The 24,229-nt window shown below is 42.6% G+C and overlaps 2 protein-coding genes across 6 annotated transcripts in view; one reads left to right on the forward strand and one right to left on the reverse strand.

Annotated features, from left to right (window-relative positions):
• Positions 1-221: 221 nt before the first annotated feature.
• Positions 222-16,499, reverse strand: Harbi1 (harbinger transposase derived 1). Its single transcript, XM_055600658.1, has 3 exons — positions 16,353-16,499; positions 14,509-15,310; positions 222-4,060 (listed from the first exon to the last, which is right to left on the reverse strand). Exons 2-3 carry the CDS (start codon positions 15,176-15,178, stop codon positions 3,681-3,683), a joined length of 1,050 nt encoding a protein of 349 aa, XP_055456633.1. The 5' UTR covers positions 15,179-15,310; positions 16,353-16,499; the 3' UTR covers positions 222-3,680.
• A 32-nt stretch (positions 16,500-16,531) lies between these two features.
• Atg13 (autophagy related 13) overlaps positions 16,532-24,229 on the forward strand; it is a 30,550-nt gene continuing 22,852 nt past the window's right edge. For 4 of the 5 annotated variants that reach the window (XM_055600611.1, XM_055600629.1, XM_055600639.1 and 1 more), the window contains exon 1: positions 16,532-16,988. The gene's annotated coding sequence lies outside the window, so the exon portion shown is untranslated. Of the gene's footprint in view, positions 16,989-17,514; positions 17,630-24,229 lie in introns of all 5 variants that reach the window. The other variant, XM_055600621.1, reaches the window with a different exon arrangement.

Below are 24,229 nucleotides of genomic sequence, written 5' to 3' on the forward strand. Positions count from 1 at the left end.
AAAATTGTGACAACCCTGAGCAGACCAGGATAGTCCATCGCCCTAAGAATAGATCTTATCACTGTCAATCACATGGAAAGAATTTAGAAAGACTAAATAAAGAAAAGCGGACTGGGGAATGTTAAATTTTGAGTCTATCATCTTTTATACATACAGTTTTATAAAATCTTGGTAAAATCTAGACAATAAAACAGACCCAAGGATGAGGACACACACAGGGGTAGAAGCTTTCAGTTTTGGTTTTGTTTTGTTTTATTTTGTTTTCTTCTTTTTCTCAGCATCTGGAAGCTAAACCAGGAGAGTGGCAAGTTTGAGGAGGCTACATACCTTATGAGGGAGACAAAACAAGCTATTGTTAAGTTTTGCACACTATGAAGTTGTAGCCCCGAATAGAATGCTTAAGTATTGTGTGCTAGGCTCTGGATTTGATTCCCCAGCAATAAATAACAAACTAAATACATACATACATACAATGCCAGGAATGGTGGCACATGTCTTTAATCCCAGCCCTTATGAGCAGAAGCAAGTGGATCTCTGAGTTTGAAGCCAGCCTGATCTATAGAGCGAGTTCCAAGACAGCCAGGGCTACAAAAAGAAACCCTGTCTCGATGGGAAGGAAGGAAGGAAGGAAGGAAGGAAGGAAGGAAGGAAGGAAGGAAGGAAGGAAGGAAGGAAGGAAGGAAGAAGTAGCTGAGCCAGTCTTGGTGGCACACACCTTCAATTCCAGCACTCAGGGAGGCAGAGGCAAGGGGATCGCTATGAGTTCAAGGCTAGCCTGATCTACAAAGCAAGTCTGGGACAGCCAACACTATACAAAGAAAGCCTGTCTGGAAAAAGAAAAACAAAACAAAAAACAGGTGGCTGATTAAGGCCTTTAATCCCAGCACTCCATAAACAGATGGACTTCTATGACTCCAAAGTCAGCTTGGTCTATTCATTGAGTTTTAGGTAAAATAAAGCTATATGGTAAAACTCTGTCTTAATAAAATAAAAACCAACCAACCAAACAACAAAAACAGAGCTAAGTACTGTGGTGTATCTGTCATTCTAGTACCTAGGAAACAAAGACAGGAAGACTGCTGAATATGAGGACACCCTGAGCTAAATAATCAGTACCAGGCCAGCCATGCCTGCCTAGTGAGATATTATCTCAAAATAAATAGAAAAAAAAGTGTACAAAGAACAAAATATAACAAAGTCTTCATTGTATAATGCTCAGAACTAGTTTCTATCAACCATCCACTGTCCGTCCCCCCTCTAGGACCTCCTTGTACTCATTAAATTCACTCTCCTGCCAAGCGACCCACTCTTCACAGAGGAAGATAAGGATAAGAAGCAACATTTGGAATGGAAATAAACAGCAGATAATAATCCATAATTGTTTTTAATCTTGAGGATGAGTCACCCTCAATTTATTTCCACATTTCTGTCATCAGCTGTTCACTTCTTTACTTTGAAAATCACCAGATTAACACTGCCAAAGGCAGGTAGAAAATGATCCAAGAGGCCAATTCAGAGGTGTCACATGATAAGTGACTGAGAAACTGGGAACAAGACAATCCTCAGGAAAATATCTTTTTAGTCCCAGCAAAGACACCGATGTGTGAACCTAATTCACACTTCTATTATCCCTATCAGGTTGTTTTTACAGTAGTGAAATTTTAGAACAAGACTTGTTAGGGGGTTATTTATTTCCTGGGAAGTTCTGTCTATCACTCTGCATATAATATTTTCTAAGGTCTAACTCCACAGTTTATTTCAAGCCATGCTTTGTACTTCTGCTTTTCAAAGACAGGGCTCCCACAGTAGCCCAGACTGGCCTGAGACTGTGGTACAGGTTGGCTTTGAAATCAGAACTTCAGCCTCCTGAGTGCTAGGATTACAGGCATGAGCCACTATGCCTAGCTCTAAGATCCTCTTTTCTTACCCCAGAATTGTCCTCTGTATAAAGAATTCCAAAATATACTATATAAATATTCTTACCACAGCCATAACAAACACAACATGACACAGGTCTGTAATTCCAACTGCTAAGGAGGGTGACTCAGAAGGATCACAAGTTTAAGGCCTGAGTTAGTGAGTTCCAGGACAGCTTGGACAAGAGAGTAATAAAATGGAAACAAAAAAAGCAATCTAAGGATATAGCTTAGAGGTAGAACACTTGCCGAGCATACAGAAAGCAGACCTTTTATTTTTATTTTATTTATTTATTTTTTGAGACAGGGTTTCTCTGTGTAGCCTTGGCTGTCCTGTACTCACTTTGTAGACCAAGCTGATCTTGAACTCACAGCAATCTACCTGCCTCTGCCTCCCTGAGTCCTGGGATCACGGGCGTGCACCACCAAGCCCTGCTAGAAAGCAGACTCTTAAGTTCAATCTCATTGCCACATTAAACAGGGAAAAGGAAAGAAGAAAGAAATGTCAGGCCAGCAAGATATCTCCGCAGGTAAAGATGCTTGCTGCCAAGCCTGGTATGAATTTCATCTCTGAGACCCACAAGTGGTATTCTGACCTCTACACATGCATCCCACCCACACACAAAATAAATCAATGTGTTTTTTTTTAATGTAGTTTAGTTAGATAGGAATTTTATAAACTTGTAGGACTCTTTTGTTCATTTAACTGCCAGGGTCTTAGAGCATCTGTAAGGTATAAACTTAATATTTTATTTATATTTGAGTTACCTTCTTCAAGCTTAGGCTCTGACTGACTCAAGGGTGGACTAAGGTCTGGAATTCAGATGTTCCCTCTAAGAACTAGATCCAAATCATAGTCCAGTTAGAGCCGGCATGGTGCTTCCCACAGTCCCTAATGTCCTCTTCTAAACAACCCTGCAAATGCACACTGCTAGTTCCTTTCTCTTATTACTATTTAGTCTGTCTTCAGTTCTAGGGGTCGAGCTGTCACACATGCTGGATGAGTGCTCACCTACTCTTAGTAGAAGACCATTTCTCGAAGGGTGTAGCGGCACACACAGTAATCCCAGCACTCGAGGAGCAGAGGCCGGGGGATTCTCTGTACGTTCAAGGACAGCCTGGTCTACAAAGCAAGTCCAGGACAGCCAAGGCTATACAGAGAAACCAAAAACAAACAAACAAAAAAGAGGACCATTTCTCAACTAAATTCATTCTTTCTTCCTATTTGTCTCTGTAGACAGCAAAGGATAAAAACAAAGAATCAGGAAATTTGGGAGGCTGAAGCAGGAGGGCTGCTACAAGTTCCAGGCCAACCTGGGCTACACAGTGAGCACCAGGCAAGTCCATGCTACATAGAAAAAAATGTCTCATACAAAATAGCAATAAATGAATAAATAAGGACAAACATTTTCATTTGAGGTCTCCAGATAAATGAAACAACAAAATGCTTTGGTTATGTGCTGTTTTCTCCTTTACTATGTGACTTTGCCATTGTAATCAGTGAACTTTGAAAAAAGTGGTGCATAGCCTGGGATTCACTGTACACTAGGGAAACACTGTCTTGGTTTTGGTCTAGTTGACACATTTGCAAGGGCTGGCGTGTGTCCCCCACCCCCTGCCCTTCTAAAATAGTAAATGCTAATCTATGACAAGTGTGCACACTCAGTCACGCTGGACCACAGAATTTTGTGATGGGCTGGTAACTTTGCGGAAGGTTGTTACAGCTCATTCTAGAAAGTGTCCCTCCTCCTTCTGAGTTCCACACTAACTAAAATGAGTGAGCATCAGCTCCTGCCGGATTCGGTCAGCCTCTAAGTCCAGAGACTCCATTTGCTCAAACTCGCCCCCAGGGGGCTGTTCAATGGGTCCAGTCATTGGAGAGGACCAAACATCCATTCCATGTTCCAAGGAAATGTTGTGCAGGACACAGCAAGCCAAGATGATGTGGCTGGATTTCTCTGGTGAATACTGCAACGCCCCCTTCGATCCATCCAGGCATCGGAACCTAGAACAGAGGGTCCGCAAAGTCTTCTCGATCACACTGTGTGTTGCAGAATGGGCCCTATTATAGCGATACTCTGCTGGAGTTTCAGGAACATGAACTGGAGTCATGAGCCAGGTATGGAGAAAGAAGGAGCTGTCGCCTGCATGAAAGGCCAAAGAGAAGATGACTGTGAATGGATGACAAACAAGAACTGAAACTCAGGCTAGACTATAATCTCAGTGCTCAAGATGCTGAGACAGAAGGAATACCTCACCTTCCAGGCCAGTTGGAGCTACTCAGTGAGACCTTGTGTCATGGAACAAAAACAGTGACATTTGGAAACACAGTGAGGAAGGACAGGAAAATACAACAGCCTTTGGAGCCAAAGCATACCATCGCATAATAACCAAGATAAAAATGTCATAAGAAAGTGGTGGTCGGGGGAGCTGGAGAGATGCCTCAGCGATTAAGAGCCCTGTTTGCTCTTCCAGAGTGGTGGCTCATGACCATCTATAAGTGAGATCTGGTGTCCTCTTCTGGTGTGTAGGCATACATGCAGGCAGAATACTGTATAATTAATAAATAAATTGTAAAAAAAGAAAGTAAAGTGAGAGTAGAGAGATGGCTCAGGTGTTAAAATAAGTGCTGCTCTTACAGAGGACCTGCATTCAGTTCCCAGCATGTAACCCACATGTGGCTTACAACAGTCCTTAACTCCAGTTCCAGGGAAATCAACACTTTTTTGGCCTCCAAGTATACTGGTCACACATACATAATATATATACATATATGCAGGCCAACTCTCATACACATGAAATAAAAATGAACAATTTTAAATAGAGCATGAACTACTACTGATTGAACCCTTTCCCCTCTTCCCGAAACTTGTTCTCTGCCCACAGTTCTTTAGCCCTTCCTCCCTTTTCTCCATGGTGGTGGTGATGGTAGGTGATGAAAGTCGAGGCCACAGGCCAATCCCAGTATAGATGGCACAAGCCAGTAATGTCTGCACTTGGGAGGCTGAGGCAGGAAGGCGACCAGCGAGGCCAGCCTGGTCTTTACAGTGAAAAACCACCAAAAGCCAACAAAGTGTGTCACTGTTAGAAGCATAAGCAGTGGTGGCTAGCAATATCCTTGACTAAAACCAATGGAGAAAAGGCTGAGAGGTGACAAATCCAAATCGAGAGCATCTAAAAGGAGGAAGCAGAAACACAGGAATCACATTTTTGGCTTTTTCTTTTTAGGTGTTTTATTTATTTAACCATGCTGAGGGAGAACTTGGGGCCTTGCACATGCTAGAGAAGCATTCTGCCTCTGCTATAGCAATAGCCCTAAGAATTCCCTGTCTTTTTGTTGTTGTTGTTTGTTTGTTTGTTTTGTTTTTGTTTTGAGACAGGTTTCTCTGCGCAGTCTTGGCTGTCCTGGACTCACTTTGTAGACTGGCTGGCCTCAGAGAGAGATCCACCTGCCTCCGCCTCTCCAAGTGCTGAGATTACAAGCGTGTGCCACAGCAACTGGCTTCCCTGTCTTTTTTATATACTTTTTTTTTCCTTCTTCCTTTTTTTTTTTTTTAACTTTATTTTACATGCATTGGTGTGAGGGCATTAGATCCCATGGAACTGGGGTTACACACAGCTGTGAGCTACCATGTGGGTGCTGTGAACTGAACCCTGGTCTTCTGGAAGAGCCATCAGTGTTCTTAACCACTGAGCTATCTCTCCAGCCCCTTACTTTTCGTTTTCTTGAGACAGAGTTTCATGTATCCCAGCTGCTCTTGCTAGGCAGCTGAGAATAATCTTGAATTCCTGATCCTCCTCCCTTTACTTTTCAAGTGCTGGACTTATAGATGTGTGTGACACCATTCCCTGTAAGTTTTCACATTCAGAGATACTGTTCTTTTTAAAGGCTTAATAAAATTATAAAGGGTCAGATGTGGTAGCATATATCTTCAATCCCAGCACTCAGGAGAGAGTCAGGTAGATCTCTGTGAGTATGAAGCCAGCCTGGTCTACATGGTGAGACCAAACCAACCAACCCTCACCCCAAAACCAAACAGGACACCAACCTTACACAATCTCTAAATAGTAAGAATTCAACAGAAAAAGAGAATTCTAATAAAAGATCTAAAAACACCCATGAGGAAATTTTCTAATTTTACTATTAACTTTAATGTCTGAAAGCATGACCTAGGGATTTCATACCATTTCACAATTTATCCTCCCAGTGCTGAAAAGAATAAGACCTGTGTCTGCAGTAGCCATCAGTTTTCAGTGGCACTGCATTCTTGCATACTGCAATCACATAAACATAATAACACTTTTGTAACAGAGGAGTTGGAGGAACACGAATATGATGATAAAAAACAGTAATTATGAGAAGAAATCAGAAACGGATTCAAATAATACACAGAGGCATTTCCTTTAAGTGAGTTCCTTATCAAAGGATCCTGGGAAGTGCTAAGAAAAGCAAACACAAGTGGGGAGCAAAGTCCTAGTCCAAGAGCACAATGTTTCTATAATGTTTAATATCCTGGCAAACAACGCACTCACACAGAGGCCTGACCCACCCCAATCTGCCACTGGGTCCTGAGTAGCGAGGTAAGCACTGTACTCATGACCCACCAGCAAGTTCAGCAAGTAGTCGACTCTTATGACAGAGATGGCCACTGTTCCAAAAATAATAAAAGCCTTCTTTCATTTAGGAGATTATGTTTCTAAGACTAGATTAGCTGAAAATAACTGAGATGTCTCACAAAAATTTAAAGTTTATATTTAGCTGGTTTTCTTTTTTGAGACAGTCTCATGCTGTAGACCTAACACTCCCTATGTAGCTCAAGCTGACCTTAAATTGACAGCAGTCCTCCAGCCGCCACCTCCTAAGTGCTGGCACTATAGGCATGAGCTACCACATCTGGCTCTTTCCTCCACCACTTTTGTTTGGTGTGAAGCCAGGGTCTCAAGTAGTTCAAGCCCCTGAACTCTAATACTCTTGTCTCCACCTCTCAAATGCTGGGATTATAGGTGTGTACCAATTCCTACTCTCCCTTTAACTCAACTCACTCTTTCCAAATACTAAATTAAAAAAAAATGAATGTAGAGGAGGCTATGATAACATACACATGTAACGCAGTGCTTGTGAGGCAAGTTTAAGGACAGGTAGGGCAAAAAAGCCAGGAGGGAAGAGAAAAGGGAAAAATGATACTGGATCCTAGATGGCTCAGTGTAAAGGTGCTTAATACAAATACAAAGCCTGATTGATCCATGACTGATCCCTAGAAACCAAAGAGAGAACTAATTCCTGCAAATTGTCCTCTGAACTCAACATAAATATAAAAGTGTTTTAAGTGTGGTAGTGCATGCCTTTATTCCAAGCACTTGGAAGGCAGAGGAAAGCGGATCTCTGAGTTTGAGGCCAGCCTGGGCTACATGGAGAAACCCTATCTCAAAAAACTAAACAAAATGTTTTAAAAGGATATTATAAACAATAATGAAATAACACATGTGACAGACTGAACATTGACACTTGTGACATACTAAACACGGGGGCTGTATATAATAGGTGGTAAGCACTTGGGCTCAGAGTAAGACCCTTTCTCAAAATCAAAAAACAAAACAAAAACCAGGAGCTGGGCAAGATGGCTCAGTGGGTAAAGTACTTGCCACATGAGCCTGACAACTTGAACCCAATCCCTGGAACTCACATAAAGGTGGAAAGAGAAAACTAATCCCACTAAGTTTTCTGACCTTCACACAAAGGCTGGAACACATGCACCCAACACTTACACACACACACAAATAACGAGAAAATAAATAACACATGTTCCACAGTCACTAGCTGCTTATAACTCACGAATCACTGGAAAACAGATACTCATGTAGGGATTAGGATTAGATGGGGAATGGATTATAAATGTCCATGTGATCACTCAGACACCCTTAAGACATTTTGGGAGATCTTACCCAAAGGCTGCTTAATAGCACTAGCCTAAGAGCTAAAGAAATAATAACTCAAGCTGACTGTGTGGCGGATTCAGAGCCTGGGAGTTTAGGTAATACACCGTTAGAGACAACTAAGAATGATAACAGGAAGGGATGGTTTAAAAGGAACTTATAGTGGAATGTGACGGTGTGCACCTGAAATCCCAAGGGAAGCCAAGAGAATCAGGCTCCTGAAGCCAGTCTGGGAAACAGTGAGAGGCCTATTTAAAAAAAAAAAAAAAAAGAATTTAAATATTCTGTGTGACTCTCAGTTTCCTCATATATGTGTGTGTGTGTGTATGTACATATATATATCTGTGTATATATATGTGGCTCAGAGGTTAAGAGCACCAGATGCTCTTCCAGAGACCCTGAGTTCAATTCCCAGCAACCATATGGTGGCTCACAACTATCTATAATGAGATCTGGTGCTCTCTTCTGGCGCACAGGTGTACCTGCAGACCAAACATTTAATACATAAATAAATACATCAAATACATCTTTAAAAAAAATTGATAATATTATTTGACTTTTTTTTTTTTTAAAGCAGGGGTCCCTGGCTGGCCTTGAATTTCCATGTAACACTAGCACTCAGGAGGCTAAGGCTGGTGGATTATGAGCTTAAGCTTAAGACCATCTTGGGAGTCAGTTTGAGGCCAGACTGGAGGACAAACTGAAGTCCTGTCGACATGTTGCATGGAAATGGTATAACTGAGGACAATCAGATGCTGTAAACCCATCAATGCAGCAGTAGGCTGCACTTGGGCCTGGGTAGGTTTCTCTCTAAAGAAGCATTTAAACATTACAAACAGGTATTTCCTGAGCATCTACTGCATGTTAAGTGCCTCACTTTGATCACACGCAGTATAAATATGATTAGTGGTTTTCTGCTAATACAGAGGTATCCCAACACTTTTGATAAATTTTTCTTTTTCTATAGAAGTTTTCACTATGAAGTTCATATTGTCCTGAAACTCAAAACCCTGCCTCAATGTCTTAATCCTTCACTTTTCTTTTTCTCCTCTTCCTCCTTTCCTTCTTTTCTTTCTTGAGACAGGAGCTCACATAACCTAGTGTAACATACATTGTATTGGCAAACTGTCATGTGCTGTTTGAGTTCACTGACTCTAGAATCAACGGTTCCTCCCCCAGGTTCAGGCCCAAGCACATTTCAATGTCTTCCAAGGCTCCCTGTCTAAAGATGGGCTATCTGCTACAAATTTTGTGATGAAAAGAGAACAGCAAATCAGTCCAGGAGTAAAAACGTCTTGTTTTTGGAACAGCTAGAAGGTGAACCATGTCAACTTGGTAATTATTACTTGATAATTACTTTTATATACATGATATAAAAGTACCTACCGTGAGAAAGACAAGCTGGGGAAGTTGACCATGAGAAGCTCATCCACTGAGAGAAAACTCAATCAGGAGCTCCAGCTGACTGCCTCAAATTTCCCAGTCACTTTCTATTAGCTGTCTGTAAGCCCCAATTTGATGGTTAGCTGTCTATCTGTTGTAACTGCTTAAACTCTATAGCCCCTCTGTTGAAACCCACTTAGTTCTTAGCATAACTATGGCTCCTCTGTTAACACCGGTTGTCACCTTTAGCATATCAGAAGCCATTTTACCTCCCCAGTTCTCATCTTGAGTATGAGGTAAAATTAAGCTCAAGTTCTTAGTTCAATAGTTCAATGCTTGCTGCTTAGAATAAAATAATAGATGACAAATTCATGTTCTGCTTGAATTGAAGATAAACGTATGTTCTATAAGAGGTAAGATCACTACATTCTGCTATGTTCCTTACTCCCAGAAAGCTGGAAAGCCCCTAAGAGGTCTCCTACTCTAAATCCCAGCCAATCAGCTTAAAGCGCTTTGTCTAGCTTCCTAGATAAAACACAATATACTTGGAACAAAGTCGATTCTGTTTAGCTCATCAATGCTGCCCCCCAACCTTGCTTCCTATACCTGCTTACTTGGTTGTTACCTGGTTACAGTTTTTCATATTAAAAAAAAACCCAAAAACCTGCCTTAGAAACAGTCATAGTCTGGCTCCCCAGTCCAGATTATGGCCCTAATTGGTCAGTTTTTGTTCAGCATTCAATAAACTTCCATCAATCTGAGTCTGGTGTCCGAGTGGTCACTATGCAGCTATTCCTGAACCTATAACATATCTATCACTTGTTACTTATTCTTTTACTTTTTTTTTTTTTTTTGCTATATATTTAGTTAAACCTACTCATTCAAAACTGAAAACATGGCTATTATAGATGATTCTCTGAACCCTACAGAATACCTAGATTGGCCATGACCTTAATAAGTAGCAGAAACTGGTCTTGAACTCTTCATGTTTCTGCCTACTCTTCCACGTGCCTTATTACAGGTATGTGCCATCATGCCCCGCTCTTTCCTTTGTCTAGATCAGAACTCCTCTGCTCAAATGATCCCTTTTGCCTCAGTCTCTGCTAAATCTGACACTACAGCCAGGAGCCACCATGCTCACTTCTAATAAATCATTCCACCCTTAAACAAATGTTGTGTCGGGCATGGTGATTCACCTTTAATCACAGCACTCAGGAGGCAGAGCAGGCTCTGAGTTAAAAGCTGGCCTGGTCTACAGAGTGAGTTCCAGCACAGCCATGGTGAGAAACCCTGCCCCCCCCCAAAAAAAAAAAAAAAAAAACACAGCAGGTTGTGCATAACATAGCTCTTGCCCTGTTAGCTTAGCTTAAAGCTTAAAGTGTAAGGTGGTTTTAGTAGGAAGGCTTGGCCCACAGGAAGTGGCACTATTAGAAAGTGTGACCTTGTTGAAGGATGTGTGTCATAGGGGTCAGACTTTGAGTATTTTTGGTTTTTTGTTTGTTTGTTTGTTTTTTGTTCTTTCAAGACAATGTTTCTCTGTATAGCTATGGCTGTCCTGGATCTCACTCTGTAGACCAGGTGGGCCTTGAACTCAGAGATCTGCCTGTCTCTGCCTCAAGTGCTGGGACAAAAGTTGTACACTACCACTGCCCCCTTTGAGATTTTATAAATTCAAGTCTGGCCAGTGTTTCAGTTTCTTTCTGCTGCCTGAAAATCAAGACGTAGAACTCTGAGTTCCTTATCAGTACCATGTCTACCTTCATAACGCCATGACAATAATGGAAAAAAACCCTCTGAACCTGTAACCAGCCCCAATTAAATATTTTCCTTTATAAGAGTAGCTGTGGTCTTCCTGTCTCTTCATAGCAATAGGAACCCTAACTAAGACAAGGGACTAGGAAGAGAGCTCAGCAGTTAAGAGCACTGGTTGCTATCCAGAGGACCTGAGTTCTGGTCCCAGCAGAGTTGCTCACAGCCATCTGTAACTCCAGTTCCAGGATATCTAATACCTTCTTCTGGTCTCTGCAGGCACCAGGCACACCCAAGGTACACGGATATACAAAACACCCATAGAGATAAAATTTAAAATATAAATAAAAGAGGTAAAGCTCAAACAAAGCTTCCAGGCTCAACAGTTTCATTGTTACTAACAATACTTGTCAGAGCTGAACAGTCACTTTGGTTTATACTGCTTAATCGTGAACAGATTCTTGTCTGGCTCAAATCACTGAATCAGCCTTTTAATGAGACTCAGCTGATAGGAGCAGACTGGAGAAGCAAGCTCTTTTGTTTTTGTTTTTACAGAGTTTCTCTGTGTAGCCCTGGCTGTCTTAAAACTCATTCTATAGACCGGCCTCCAACTCAAGAGATCTGCCTGCTTCTGCCTCCCAAGTGCTGGGATTAAAGGTGTGTGCCAGCACTACCCAGCTATAGCTTGCTTGCTTGCTTTTTTTTTTTCTTTCTCTCTCAGATTTGTTTATTTATTATGTATAGTGTTCTGCCTGCATGTGTGCTTGCAGGCCAGAAGAGGGCACCAGATCTCGTTACAGATGGTTGTCAGCCACCATGTGGTTGTGGGAATTGAATTCAGAACCCTTTGGAAGAGCAGCCAGTGCTCTTAACCTCTGAACCATCTCTCCAGCCACCCCCCATGGGTTTTCCTCCCTCCCTCCGTCCCCACTCCCTTTCAGTTTTTCAAGACAAGAGTTTCTCTGTTAGCCATGGCTATAATGGAACTCACTTTGTAGACCAAACTGGCCTTGAACTCAGACATCCCCGTCTCTGCCTCCCAAGTGCTAGGATTAAAGCATGCACCATCACACCCAGTTACAGCTGGTTTTATAGTCATCATTTTACAGATGATAACAATTATTGCCCCTACTGGATGTACTACAACTAATAAACTCTGCACTGGTAAGTACTTTGGCTGATTTTTTTTTTGGGGGGGGGCGGTTTACAGGATGTGTGTGTGTGTGTGTTTCCATGTTTTGAGGCCAGAAATTAACCTAAGCTGTCTTGGGTATTGTCTACTGTGTTGTTTGAGATGGGGTTTCTTCATGGCTGGAGTTCATTCCAGAGATCTGCCAATCTCTGCCTCCCTAGTAGTAAAACTGTAAGTGTATGCTACCATGCATGGCTTTTTATTATATGGGTTCAATTCCTGAGACCCCATAGTTGAACAGTATCATACTCAGGTCCCCAGACTTGAAAGAAAGCACTGTACCATTGAGTCTCTACAGCAGCGGTTCTCAACTTGAGGGTTCTTGGGGGGAGAGGGGTTGAATGACCTTTACACAGAAGTTGCCTAAAACCATTGGAAAATCAGATATTTACATTCCGATTCATAACAGTGGCAAAATTCTAGTTATAAAGTAGCATTGAAAGTAATTTTACGGTGAGGATCACCACAAAGTGGGAAACTGTCTTAAAGGGATGAAGCCTTAGGAAGGCTGAGAACCACTGCTCTCCACAGTTGTTTCTGTAGCTATAGTTTGCAATGCAAATTTTTGTAATCTTGGTTCTCTGTTTTTGAGTTTTGTCTTTTGATGCACGGTTTCATATAGCCTGCGCTGGCCTTAAACTTAGTATGTAAACCAAGGGATGACCTTGAATCCCTCATCCTCCGGACCCTTCCCAAATTCGGGAATTGCAAGCTTCTGTCACCAGGTGTCTTTGTTTTGTTTTGGAGACAGGGTTTCTCTGTGTAGCCTTGGCTGTCCTCTGCTTCCAGAGTGCTGGGATTTTAGACACCACCAGGAGCCCCCAAGATAAATTCTTAGAAGTAGAAGAACGAGGTGAAATGTTTGTAAGGTCCCATGAATGAGCTTTATTTTACTGTAATTATTACTCTTAGCTCAATAAAATAGTATGTGTATGGTGAGCATGCCGTGGAGGTTCAAGTATCTTTATGGGCCAGAAGAGGGCATGACCTCCCCTAGAGCTGGAGCTATAGGCGGTTGTGAACTGTGGGTGTTGAGAACTGCATTTGGAAGAGCAGGATGAGCTCTTAATCTCTAAGCCATCTCTTAAGCCCTCTTGTTTAGTTTCTGAGATAGGGGGCCATGTATCACAGGCTGGTTTCAAACTCCCTATGTAGCTGAGGATCATCCTGAACTTCTGATCCTCCTGCCTCTGCCATTTGTGTACTGGGAATACAATTTGCACCAGCACAGTTATGTAGTGCTGAGGACTGAACTCAGGACCTCCTACTTTACATCCCTAGTACTTTATTTTTGAGACAGGGTCTCCCACTACCCAAGTTGGCCTGGAACACTTTATATAGCCCAGCTATACCTGGAACTTGGAAGCTTTTTGTCTCAGTCTCCCAAGTCCTGGGATTACAAACATATAAAACAATACCCAGCTTAAATATTGTTTTTGTTTAAAAATTTTTTAGATTTATTTTATGTGTATGGGTGTTATGCCTGCATGTGTATCTGTGTACCAGGTGCATGCTTTATGCTGTTGAGCTCAGAAGAAAGCATTAGATTCCTTGGAACTGGAGTTATGGGTAGTGAGCCTCCATGTGGATGCTCACAATTAGCAAACCTAGGCCCCACATATTCTTTATAACCAAGCCACTTCTCTATCCCTTAAATGCTGATTTAATAATAATAATAATAATAATAATAATAATAATAATAATAATAATAATAATAATAAACAAGGTGAAAAGGTTGAAGGTTCACAAGTAGAATCTTTGCCTGGCATTCCCAAGCCTTGGGTTTGATCCCTAGTACAAGAATAATAAAAACAATTATGAGCCAAGTGTGGTAGTGCACGCTTTTAGTCCTAGCACTCAGGGAGGCAGAGGCAGGCAGATCTCTGTGAGTTCAAGACCAGCCTGGTCTACAATGTGAGTCCAGGACAGTCAAAGCTCTGTTACACAGAGAAACCCTATCTCGAAAAACCAATAATAATAATAATAATAATAATAATAATAATAATAATAATAACAACAGCAACAACAACAATAATAATAAGAGTGTGGTGGTGAACACCTTTAATTTTCAGCACTTGGGCGGCAAAGGCAAGTGAACCTCTAAGTTCAAGGCTAGCCTGGTCTACATCAAAGTTTCCAGGCTAGTCAGGGCAATATAACAAGTCACCTGTCTCAAAAGTATCTAAAAAGTAATAAAAATGAAAGAAAAAAAAATTAAGGCTCAATGATTTCTCACCAGAGTGAAGAGTACAACTATAGCATCTCAGATTTCACCCACTCTACCGCGTAACTTTTTTATGGGTATAAATTGAAGATGTATACTTGCGAACTTACCAAGAAGCCAGCTATTTTTGGGCATCCCAGTTTCAAACTGACTGCTTAGAGAAGACTGCTGTAATACAGCACAGTCCTGGAGGCTACCTGGCCAGTTTGTCTCCACGGTCATTAGTGTTCCTCTGATGTCACACACCACCAGGCAGTTCAAAGAATGCAGACCCTTGCGGTTCACATAAGAGAGGTCTTCAGCATTTGGTGCCTTGATTGCCACGTGGATACAGTCAACCACCCCTATCACCCCAGGCATCCCTGCCAATCCATAGAATTCATCCTTTAGAGACTGTATAGCAGCTTCATCAGCTGGAAAGTGAATGAACTGTGAGGCCCTTTCCACAAGGGCTTCAGTGACATTGGTAACACAGCGACTCATAGAGGCTTGACTAATTCCAATTGCGTCTCCCATCCGAGTCTGGAAGGAACCTGAGGTATAGAAGCCTAAAGCCGCCAGGATTTGTGTCTCTGGGCTAATAGCCCTAGATCGCTGAGTAGGTCGAGAAAGACTTGCCCCCAAGAGTTCCACTAAGTAGTAAATGAACTGTCGGGGAAATCCATACATGGACATCAAGTAGTCATCAGTCACATCATCCAGCTTAAAACGGTCCAAGGTCCGGTGGCCTCGGCCATACAGCAAGAGATCACAGTCAAGCACTGTTATTGGTATAGCCATTGCCAATGTGGACAGAGTCTTCTATCTTTTCCTAAGTTTTTCCCAATGAAGAGGTTGGCACAAAAAGTGTCAGGATTTAACAGCTAACCCTGGTTAAGTGGCGCTGACATTTATGATCTTCTTTCTGTAAACCTTAATTAAAATAAAATAATTAGAAATCTACCAGAACCATACCAAATGACTCAAATACCTGCAATACCTTTTCAGCAATTCACTTTTTAACTCTGGATTTTTCTCCACTGACTCACCACTGTATGACAAACTTAATCTGATTTGAGGACAATGGGAGTTCAATCTCAGTGGCTCATTTAATGACTGGCATTTCAACTGAGAACAACAAAAGATTAATGGAGATAAAAGAGGTCTATGGCAGCCATGAAACAGCTCACAAGCCATAAACACCTTAAGGATTACTAAGAGAGGCTTGTTTTCCAAAGCCCTATGGCTCTACCTTATAAGTACAAGACAGATCTGGGAGTGTACAAACCAGTCTAACTAGGGAGCTAGGAGAGAAAGAGAAAGAGAGAGGTAGGGAGAGACAGAGAGACAAAGAGAGAACAAGCGCAAACGCGAGTCAGTCCATGACCCTAATGCCTGGGAATCTATTCTGCTGTAACAGGCTTTCCTTTAGGCCAGAAAGGAAGGAAGACTAGCCAGTCTGAAAGGAAGGAAAGGAGGAAGAGGCTGAGAGAACCAGGTTTGGCACGACGGGGCAACTTTTACAGCCCTCCTTAAAATACTATGAAGGGACAAAAAGATGGTTCCAAGGGTACAGGGTATGGTTGCAAATCCTGGTGAAAGGAGCTGGATTCCTGAGGAATCGTCTGACGAAACTTGTCCTCCAACCTCCACATCCTTGCCATAAAACGCTCCTCTCCCAAAACATAATATGGATTTTTTTTTTAAGTTTATTCCTTTAAAAGTTGTGTAAATAAAAGGATGCCCAAGACAGGAATGGTGCCTCACTGTAATTCCAGTACTTAGAAGGGGGAAGCAAGAGGATCATGAGTTCAAGGCAAGCGTTTAGTACAGGAGCGCTAGTTTAAAAGAAAACAAAACAAAAAAAGCCTGGGACGCTAGCAACGCCGCGGGTTCCAGGCTAGCTTGAGCTCCAGCACGTTCTAGGCTAGCGTGAATCACACCGGGGAGACCCTGCCTCAAAATAGCAAGATACCAAAGTGTGACTGCTCGGCCACCCAGAGTCAGCGAAGGCTGGTCACCACCTCTCCGCAGCTACCGCGTCAACCGGGCCACACTCCACCCTCCTGGCCGGAGAAGGCCCTCCTCCGGAACCCGCTGCCGCACACAGCCCGCCACGGTGCGCAGCACGGCACCGCCTCTTCCGGCCGGGGCCCGCCCCACGCCGCGTCATCAGCACCGCGGCCGCGGCGGCCCGCGCTTCGCCGCCGAACATTCCACACGGAGTCCAGCCAGTCTCTCGCTCCCAAAGTTCCTTCCCGTGCACTTTTCATTGCTCCTGAGAGGCAAGTGACTTATCTCTGGAAAGAAGCAAACCAACTTTGACAAAGACTCCGCGGTGCAGCACTGCCTAACGGGGCGTCTGTGGCGTGGCGAAAGTGCGGCTCAAATCAGGCAGCTGCATTTCCCCCAGAGCGCTCTAGCGCCCCGCAGCCTGCACCGAAGCGGATGAAAACAAACACGAACGATGGCGGCGCCGGGGAGCCACTGCTTGCGGGCTTAGGGCGGCACAGATCGCTTGACGCGTGAAGGGGAAGCGCCGAGGGAAACCGGCCGACACCAGTCCGACAACTTGCTCGGTTTCGGGAGCCAGGAGCCTCGTGAACGTGAGGTATCTCTCAGCGACCTGTGCTGTCACTACTGCCCGGGAGCGCGGAGCTCTCAGCCGGGAGGCGCGGTTAGCCGGCCCCAGGCCCCGGCCTCCGGAATGGGAGCCCGGAGCCCCTCTCTGTGCCGTAGTTTCGCAGGTACTCCCTTTGGGGGGGTTAATGCCCCCCGGGTCTTCCAGCGCCCCCGAGTGGAAGGTCACTAATCTGCTTCCCCTTGGCCAGCTTCTTGGGGACACACAAGCCGGCCAGCCGAGGCTCCACTCCCTAACCCCTTCGTTAGGTTTTCTGCGGGAAGTTGCGTTGCTGGCGACCCTGTGGGCTCTTGAGAGGTCCCACCGTTACAGGTGCCCCCCGAAATTTCCTCGCTACTTTCTTAGCTATTTGTATTAATTAAAAAAAAAAAAAAGCTCTATTAGAGATAATTTTAGGGCCATAACTCTGGGGTTGGGTACCAAGAAGAGTAAGGTAGGTTTTCATTAAACCAAAAAAAAAAAAAAATTGAGTGCCAAATATGTGCTCCGCATGTAGGTGAGGGTGACTGTTGGCTAGTGAAAAAAAGGGACCGAGGGTTCACGACATCTTCTTACGAGCAGTGGAACGACCTGTGGAAACCTGCGACCCATTCTCATTAAATAATCTCTGGGTAAGCGGCTAAGCACCTTCCTGCGCTCATCACTAACACATTTCAGTTTTAAATTTCCCACCTAATCTGTTCAGTCCAACCTCAAGATAACATTGCTTTTTGCCCCCCTTGATCTCCCGCAGTGGACAGTCTATCACGTTGCCCAGGTTAGCCTTAAACTGTGCTTCAGTTATTCTCTAGACAAAGCCTCTTGAGTAGCTGGGAGTACTGACCCAGGCTTTCACCAGGCCTCTAGGTTGGGAGAGATGAAACAGTCCGGCCATGTAGCCTAGGTTGGCCTTGAATTACTAGTCCTCTTTCCTTAGCATTATAAGTGCTGAGATTATCAAGCATATGCCACCATGTCTGGCTTTTGAAATCCTTTTAGCTATGTGTATGTTTATGTGTATACACTACATGTATGTATTTATACACACACATGTAGTATGTGTTCTTACTTGAGCATAAACTAGCACTTTGCTCAGTCTTTACAGAGCTATATCCACAACCAATAATACCTCTGTGTCTGTACATTTTGAGACAAGGTCTCCTTGTGTATTATATCTCGCTGACCTGGAATTCACTGTAGACTAGGCTAGCATTGAACTTGTGAGCAGCCCTCTTGCCTCTGCCACCTCTGGGCTAGGCTGTAGGCATGCTCACCTTGCTCAGACAAACCTCATTATCTATTATCTAATCTGTATCTGCTGTTGCTTTTACGATAGGGTGTTCGAGATAGGCCCATGCTGGCCTTCACTCTACATAGCTGGGGTGACCTTGAACTCTTGAACCTCTTATTTCCGAATACTGGAGTTGTAAGTGTGTACCACCATACCCAACACTAAAGCCTGAGTTTAAATCTTTTAAAGGCTTGTAAGTCATTAAAATTATTTCAAGTTCATTTTAAATACCAACCTACTTTTAATTGTAGAGTACATGTAAACTGATTTATTAGAAAAGTCTTCTGAAGGCCAGTATAAGCTACACAGGCAATTTCTTCTAATAGTGTCCCTATGTCCTCAGTCACAAGGGAAGAACTGAGAGTGTGAATCACGACTACTTAGAAAAACAGCTCAATGCCATGAACAGTTGATTGTTAGTAAAAGTAAATGCCTAATACTTAATAGAAGTCATAACAGAATTACAGTTTTGGAAAATGGTGCTTTCACTTTTGGTTCACATATATGAATAAAATGCCCAGTTCAAAGATATTTTACAGTCTTTCTAATTTTTAGTATTGCCAGTAGCTCTAAAGTCATTAAAAATTAACCTAAGATGGTATTAAGATCAGATATTCTGAGGTAGGGCAGATTAGAAACTCTGTTTTAAATAACCTTAAGAAATTATTATTATTATTATTACCACCTTTAATCTCTTGGATTTTTTTTTCCCCCATCCTCTCTTGGTCTTGTTTATGTTTTGGATTTTGTTTGTTTTCTTTGTGCTCTTGGCTGGCCTGGGAGTTGAGGTTATCCTCCTGCCTCATCATGCCTCATCATTGTTCTTGACTCCTAAGTATTCACTACCACACCATGCAGCATAAAAAAAAAAATAGTACATTTGTGCATGAGTATGTGTGTTTATTTGTGACTGGGCACATGTGTGCCAGGGGGTCAGAGAACTTGTGTGAGTAGATTCTCTCTTTTTTTTTTTTTTTTTTTTTTTCTTCTTTCAAAACAGCGTTTCTCTGTGTAGCATTGGCTGTCCTGGACAGCTTTGTAGGCCAGGCTGGCCTTGAACTCACAGAGATTCGCCTGCCTCTGCCTCCCCAAGTGCTGGGATTGCAGCCTACACCACCTTGCCCAAGTGCAACATTTTATATTTTGAGACAGGGTGTCTCACCAAACCTGAAGCTTGCTGCTTTGGCTAGACTGGCTGGTCAGAAAGCTTCCTGCATTTCACCTGTGTGTGCCTCCACCCGTGAAGGGCTGGGGGTGCTTTCTGTGTTGCCTGGCTTTTACATGGATGCTAGCAATGTGAAGTTGGGTCCTCATACTTATGTAGTAAACATTTCATACATTGAGCCATTTCTCAGCCCAGAATTTATTATAGTATCACGTTTTCATTCTTTTTCATTGTTGCCTTCTTGTCTTTCTTTTAAAAATTAATTTTTGGGGGTAGATTTGTGTCATAGTGAGTATGTGGAGGTCAGAAGACACCTTTGTGGAATCAGTCCTGTCTTCCCTAAGGTCTCTAGATTTGCACAGCAATTGTCGATTACTCACTGAGCCGTGTTGCCATTCCCTCCGTTTTGACCTTAGTGCTTCCATTGGTGTTGAATAACTTGGAAAGTTACCAAATCTGATTTAAGAGTTTTCATGGCTGGCTGGCACTTACTGCCAAGCCTGATGACCTGAATTTGATCCTGGGGGACCCACATGGTAGAACGAAAGAACTGAATCCCATAAGTTATCCTCTGATACACCCCACACAAGTATCTCACGCCAAGGAGATGAACAAATAAATGGAATTAAAAATTTTTTACAGTTTTTATGGAACTTATTCTTTTAACTACCATCTCTCTTATAAGGGTGTGGTTGAGCTTTCCAGTGGTTAAATACTTGGTCTTTGGTGCCGTGTAGGGCCCCAGACTAAGTGCCTCATTAGTATAAACCTAGTGTTATTTGAAAAACAAGACTTCTCACTGGGGAGGTGGAGCACATATCTTAGCACTCTGGAGGCAGAGGCTGGAGAATCTCTGAGTTCAAGGCCAGCCTGGTCTACAGAGTGAGTTCCAGGTCTTTAGGGCTACACAGAAATACTGTCTCAAAATAATCAGAAAAAAGAAAAGAAAAAAAAATTTTTTTTTTTTCACTCAAAATTTCTAAGATGTTTCAAGCTCAGTGACAGATTCTGGAGACAAACACCGCATATTCCTTATTCTATAATAGCTTAAGTGTTCAAACAAACAAACAAAACATTGTAATCCTAGCACTTGGAAGGCTGGTAGCTAAAGTTTTGGCCAGCTTGAGCAATATAGTGAGACAGTTCCTCAACAAACAAATCTGGTTGGAGAAAAATGTATGGTCGCTGAAAATGGTTTAGTAGTTTAAAAGCACTGGCTGCTCTTCTGGGAAGCCCAGGTTTGATTCCACAAGTTAGCTGTATGTAATTCCAGTTTCAGGGGCTCCAATACCCTCTTTATAGGCGCCAAATGCACAGGCTTGGTGCACAGGCAAAACACCCATACACATAGAATAGAAACAAATATTACACAAAACAAAACAAATGTGGGTGAAACCCATCTCTTTGTAAAATAAGATTTTGATACAAATCTGGAGTTGAAGGCCATCCTCAGCTGTTTACCCTCAGTCCCTGGCCACCGTGGGAATAAACCAAGACAGAAGGGGTAAACAACAACAAACAAAGAAAAATCAAGATGATGAAAAGAGTTGAAAAGGGATCCTATGAACAGTTAGTGGGAGTGAGCAATCATACAGTTCCTTAAATGAAATTTAAAGCCAGGTAGTGGTAGTGCATGAAGCTCTGTGTTCAAGACCAGCCTGGACTACAGAGTGAGTTCAGGACAGCCAGGGGTACACAGAGAAACCCTGTCTCAAAAAACCAGAAGAAAGAGAGAGAAATGAAATGTAGACTTATATGGTCTAGCAACTTTACTCCTGAGTTTATACTTATGAAATTTGACGCCTGTGTTTGTAGCAGTCAGCATTGCTAATCAGAGCTAAAACATAGAAGTAACTCAGGCAAGTACATTAGTGGGTAAATGGATTTTAAAAAATTCATATGCAGTGTTACTTCATCTTCCAAAAGAAGAAAATTCTGAACTATGCTGACCTGGTTAGCATTAATTGTTAACTTGCCTTGGCCTAGGGTCACCTGGAAGAGGAAGCTCAGTTGAGTGGTCATCAGCTGGAGTCTCCATCAGATTGGTCTGTGGGAGGGTTGTTTTGCAATTGCATAGGAAGGCTGTGGACTGCACTATCTCTAGTCAAATACTTCTAGGCTGTATAAGAAAGCTAAACCTGAACTTGTGTGTGAATTAGCTAGCAAGCAGCATCTCCCATGGTTCCTATTGTATTCCTTTGCCTGTGAGTTCCCTGGTCAGAGACAATTACTGCACAAAATAGCAAGCAATCAGAACTTCAGGCTACAGCTTCAAGTTTCTTCTTTGACTTCCTTCAGTGTTGAACTGGAAGTACAACATGAAATATTGCCCCCCCCCCTTCTTGAGACATCATCTTTACCTGTAGCTTACATGTAGCTCTGGCTATCCTGAAGCCCTCTGTTTAGACCAGGGTGGCTTCTAACTCACAGAGATCGATTGCTGTGATGTGAAATTGTTCACCATGATGTCTACTCCTAATGTCACCCAGCCTAGTCTCAAACGTACTATTTAGCCAAGATTACTTTCAAATTCTGGTCCTCCTAACATGCTGTGATCACAAACCAGTTCACCACACCAGACTAAAGGCATGTGCTACCATACCAGTCTATTTATTTTTTTCCAACTGAGACAAACTGACCAGAAGATATAGCTCAGTGGTAGTATACTTTCTTGTCCTGGGTCACCATAATGAGTTTAAGGCCACCAGCTACAGAAAAGCCTGACTCTGGGCCAGTGAGATGGCAACTAAAAGTACTTGCTAACAAGCCTGAGGACTTGAGTTTGTTCACCAGAACACATGGTAGGAGAAAACATCTACAAGTTGTTCTCTGACTGCCACACATGCACTGTAGCGCGCACACACACACAATTATAATAATTAAAAGTTATTTTTTAAAAAACATAAATGCTTCCCTTCACCCCAATCCCTTGAGGGAGGGCTTCTCTGAGTGGTCCTGGCTGTCCTGAATCTTGCTCTATACACCAGGCTGGCTTCGAACTCTTGAGATCTGCCTCTCAAATATTGGGATTAAAGGTGTGTGCCGCCACCACCCAGCAACTTCTAGAACTTTTATGGTTGCCTCTTTGCCTGTTCTTGTCCATGTGTGTTTCTGCTTTTAACCCTCCTCACTGTTTTGAAGGTGCCCATTACCTTTTTCAGAATCACCCCACCAATTTTCTCTTCTGACTTTGCGTGGGGATAACTGGAAGTCACTCTGAAGAGTTCCCCAGAGCTTCTGGGTCATGAAAATAGTCTGATGACAATGCTTTACTCTGAGTAGTTCCCCAGTGCTGTGCCTGAGCTTTACAGCCTAAGCTTGCAGAGGCGAAGTAACTAGCCAAATGATTGTCTTTCAAACAAGGAATACAGGCTACATTGCTATGATGGCTGTGTAGAAGAAGCCCCAGCAAATAGATTCTCCACAACATTATTTAATAACTGACCATAATGGTACAGAATAGGGAAAATTCAGTTGTAGATCTTATTTTTTGTTCTGTGGGCAAGAGTGTGGGTTTGTGGCACGTGTGGGAAGATCAGAAAACAACCTTGTGTTGACCCTTCAACTTCCACCTTTTTTGAGACAGGGCCTCTTGACACTACTGCATTCTTCAGACTGGTTAGCCCTTTGATTTCCAGGGAATCTTCTGTTTGCCTCCCATCTTGCTGTAGGAGCAGCGGGATTACCGATAGACACTACCACCCCTAGATTTCCAAGAGCTCGTGGAATTTAAACTCAAGTCCTCACTCTTGGCCTTTGAACCACCTCCCCGGCCCTGTAGATCTCTTTCTAATGTTCACACACATTTCCCTTCGTATTCTTAGGTTACCAAAAAGAGCAAGACAAAAAGCAAAGCTGCTGTTTGTTCACATTGCAAAGGCAAACTGAGTGTTAGGGTGAGCCAGGTGTAAGGGACCAGCAGACAGTGTTCCTGAGAGATAGCTTTTTCCCCATAGAGGATCAGCACCTTTTCGCCTTCCATAATTGTAGCTACCAAATTCTTTCAGGGCAGCTAGTTGTACAGAAAGTCCCGAAACACATGTACTGGTAGTCATTATGATAAGAATAACCCTCTCTTTGGGTGTGAAAATAGGGTCAGTGTGAGTCTGCAGCACATTTTTTATCTCCCATTCATTTCTGTACTGCTTCAGGACCTTGGGGTAGTGAACCCTGTTAAAGGACATTACAGTCATTTACAGTTCCTGATTGGTTTTATTTTAGCTCCTAGAATTGGACAGCAGTTCATGCTAGGAAATAAATGTTCTGATGAGCTGAGCAAAAGAGTGTTTATAGACAGAAAAGGGCTCAAGAAAGCAGGCAGACACAAACACAAAAGATCTGTAGTTTCATTTCCAGCTCCGTGTGTTTGAAGTCATATCCAGAAATATCTTTGCCCAGACCAATGTCATGGAGTTGTTCTGTTTCTTTTAGCACTTTTCATAGTTTCAGATCTTAAGCATTAAGTCTTTAACCTATTTTGAATTAATTTTTTTTTTTTTTTAATTTTAGTGAGGCATAAGGTTCCGGCTTAATTCTATATAGGAACATCCAATTTTCCCAACACTGTATATTGAAGAGACCATGTTTTTCTTTTATATACTTTTTGCACCTTCGTCAAAAGTCATTTGACAGAAAATGTATGGGTATATTTCTCAGCTTTCTATTCTGTCCTTTTGGTCTGTGTCTATATTTAGGCCAGTACCCTGCTGTTTTGGTCACTCTTTCTTTGTGTATTTTGAAGTCAGGTGGTATGACAATCTCTGGCTTTATTCTTTT

This window comes from Psammomys obesus, unplaced genomic scaffold, assembly GCF_907164565.1.
Source record: "Psammomys obesus unplaced genomic scaffold, mPsaObe1.curated_primary_1811, whole genome shotgun sequence".
Taxonomy (NCBI): Eukaryota; Metazoa; Chordata; class Mammalia; order Rodentia; family Muridae; genus Psammomys; species Psammomys obesus.

Coding starts and splice junctions, on each gene's coding strand:
- Harbi1 (XM_055600658.1), bottom strand. CDS start 15,178: ATGGCTATACCAATAACAGTGCTTGACTGTGATCTCTTGCTGTATGGC. Junction 4,061..14,508: donor CAAAAATAGCTGGCTTCTTG/GTAAGTTCGCAA, acceptor CCTTTCATGCAG/GCGACAGCTCCTTCTTTCTC.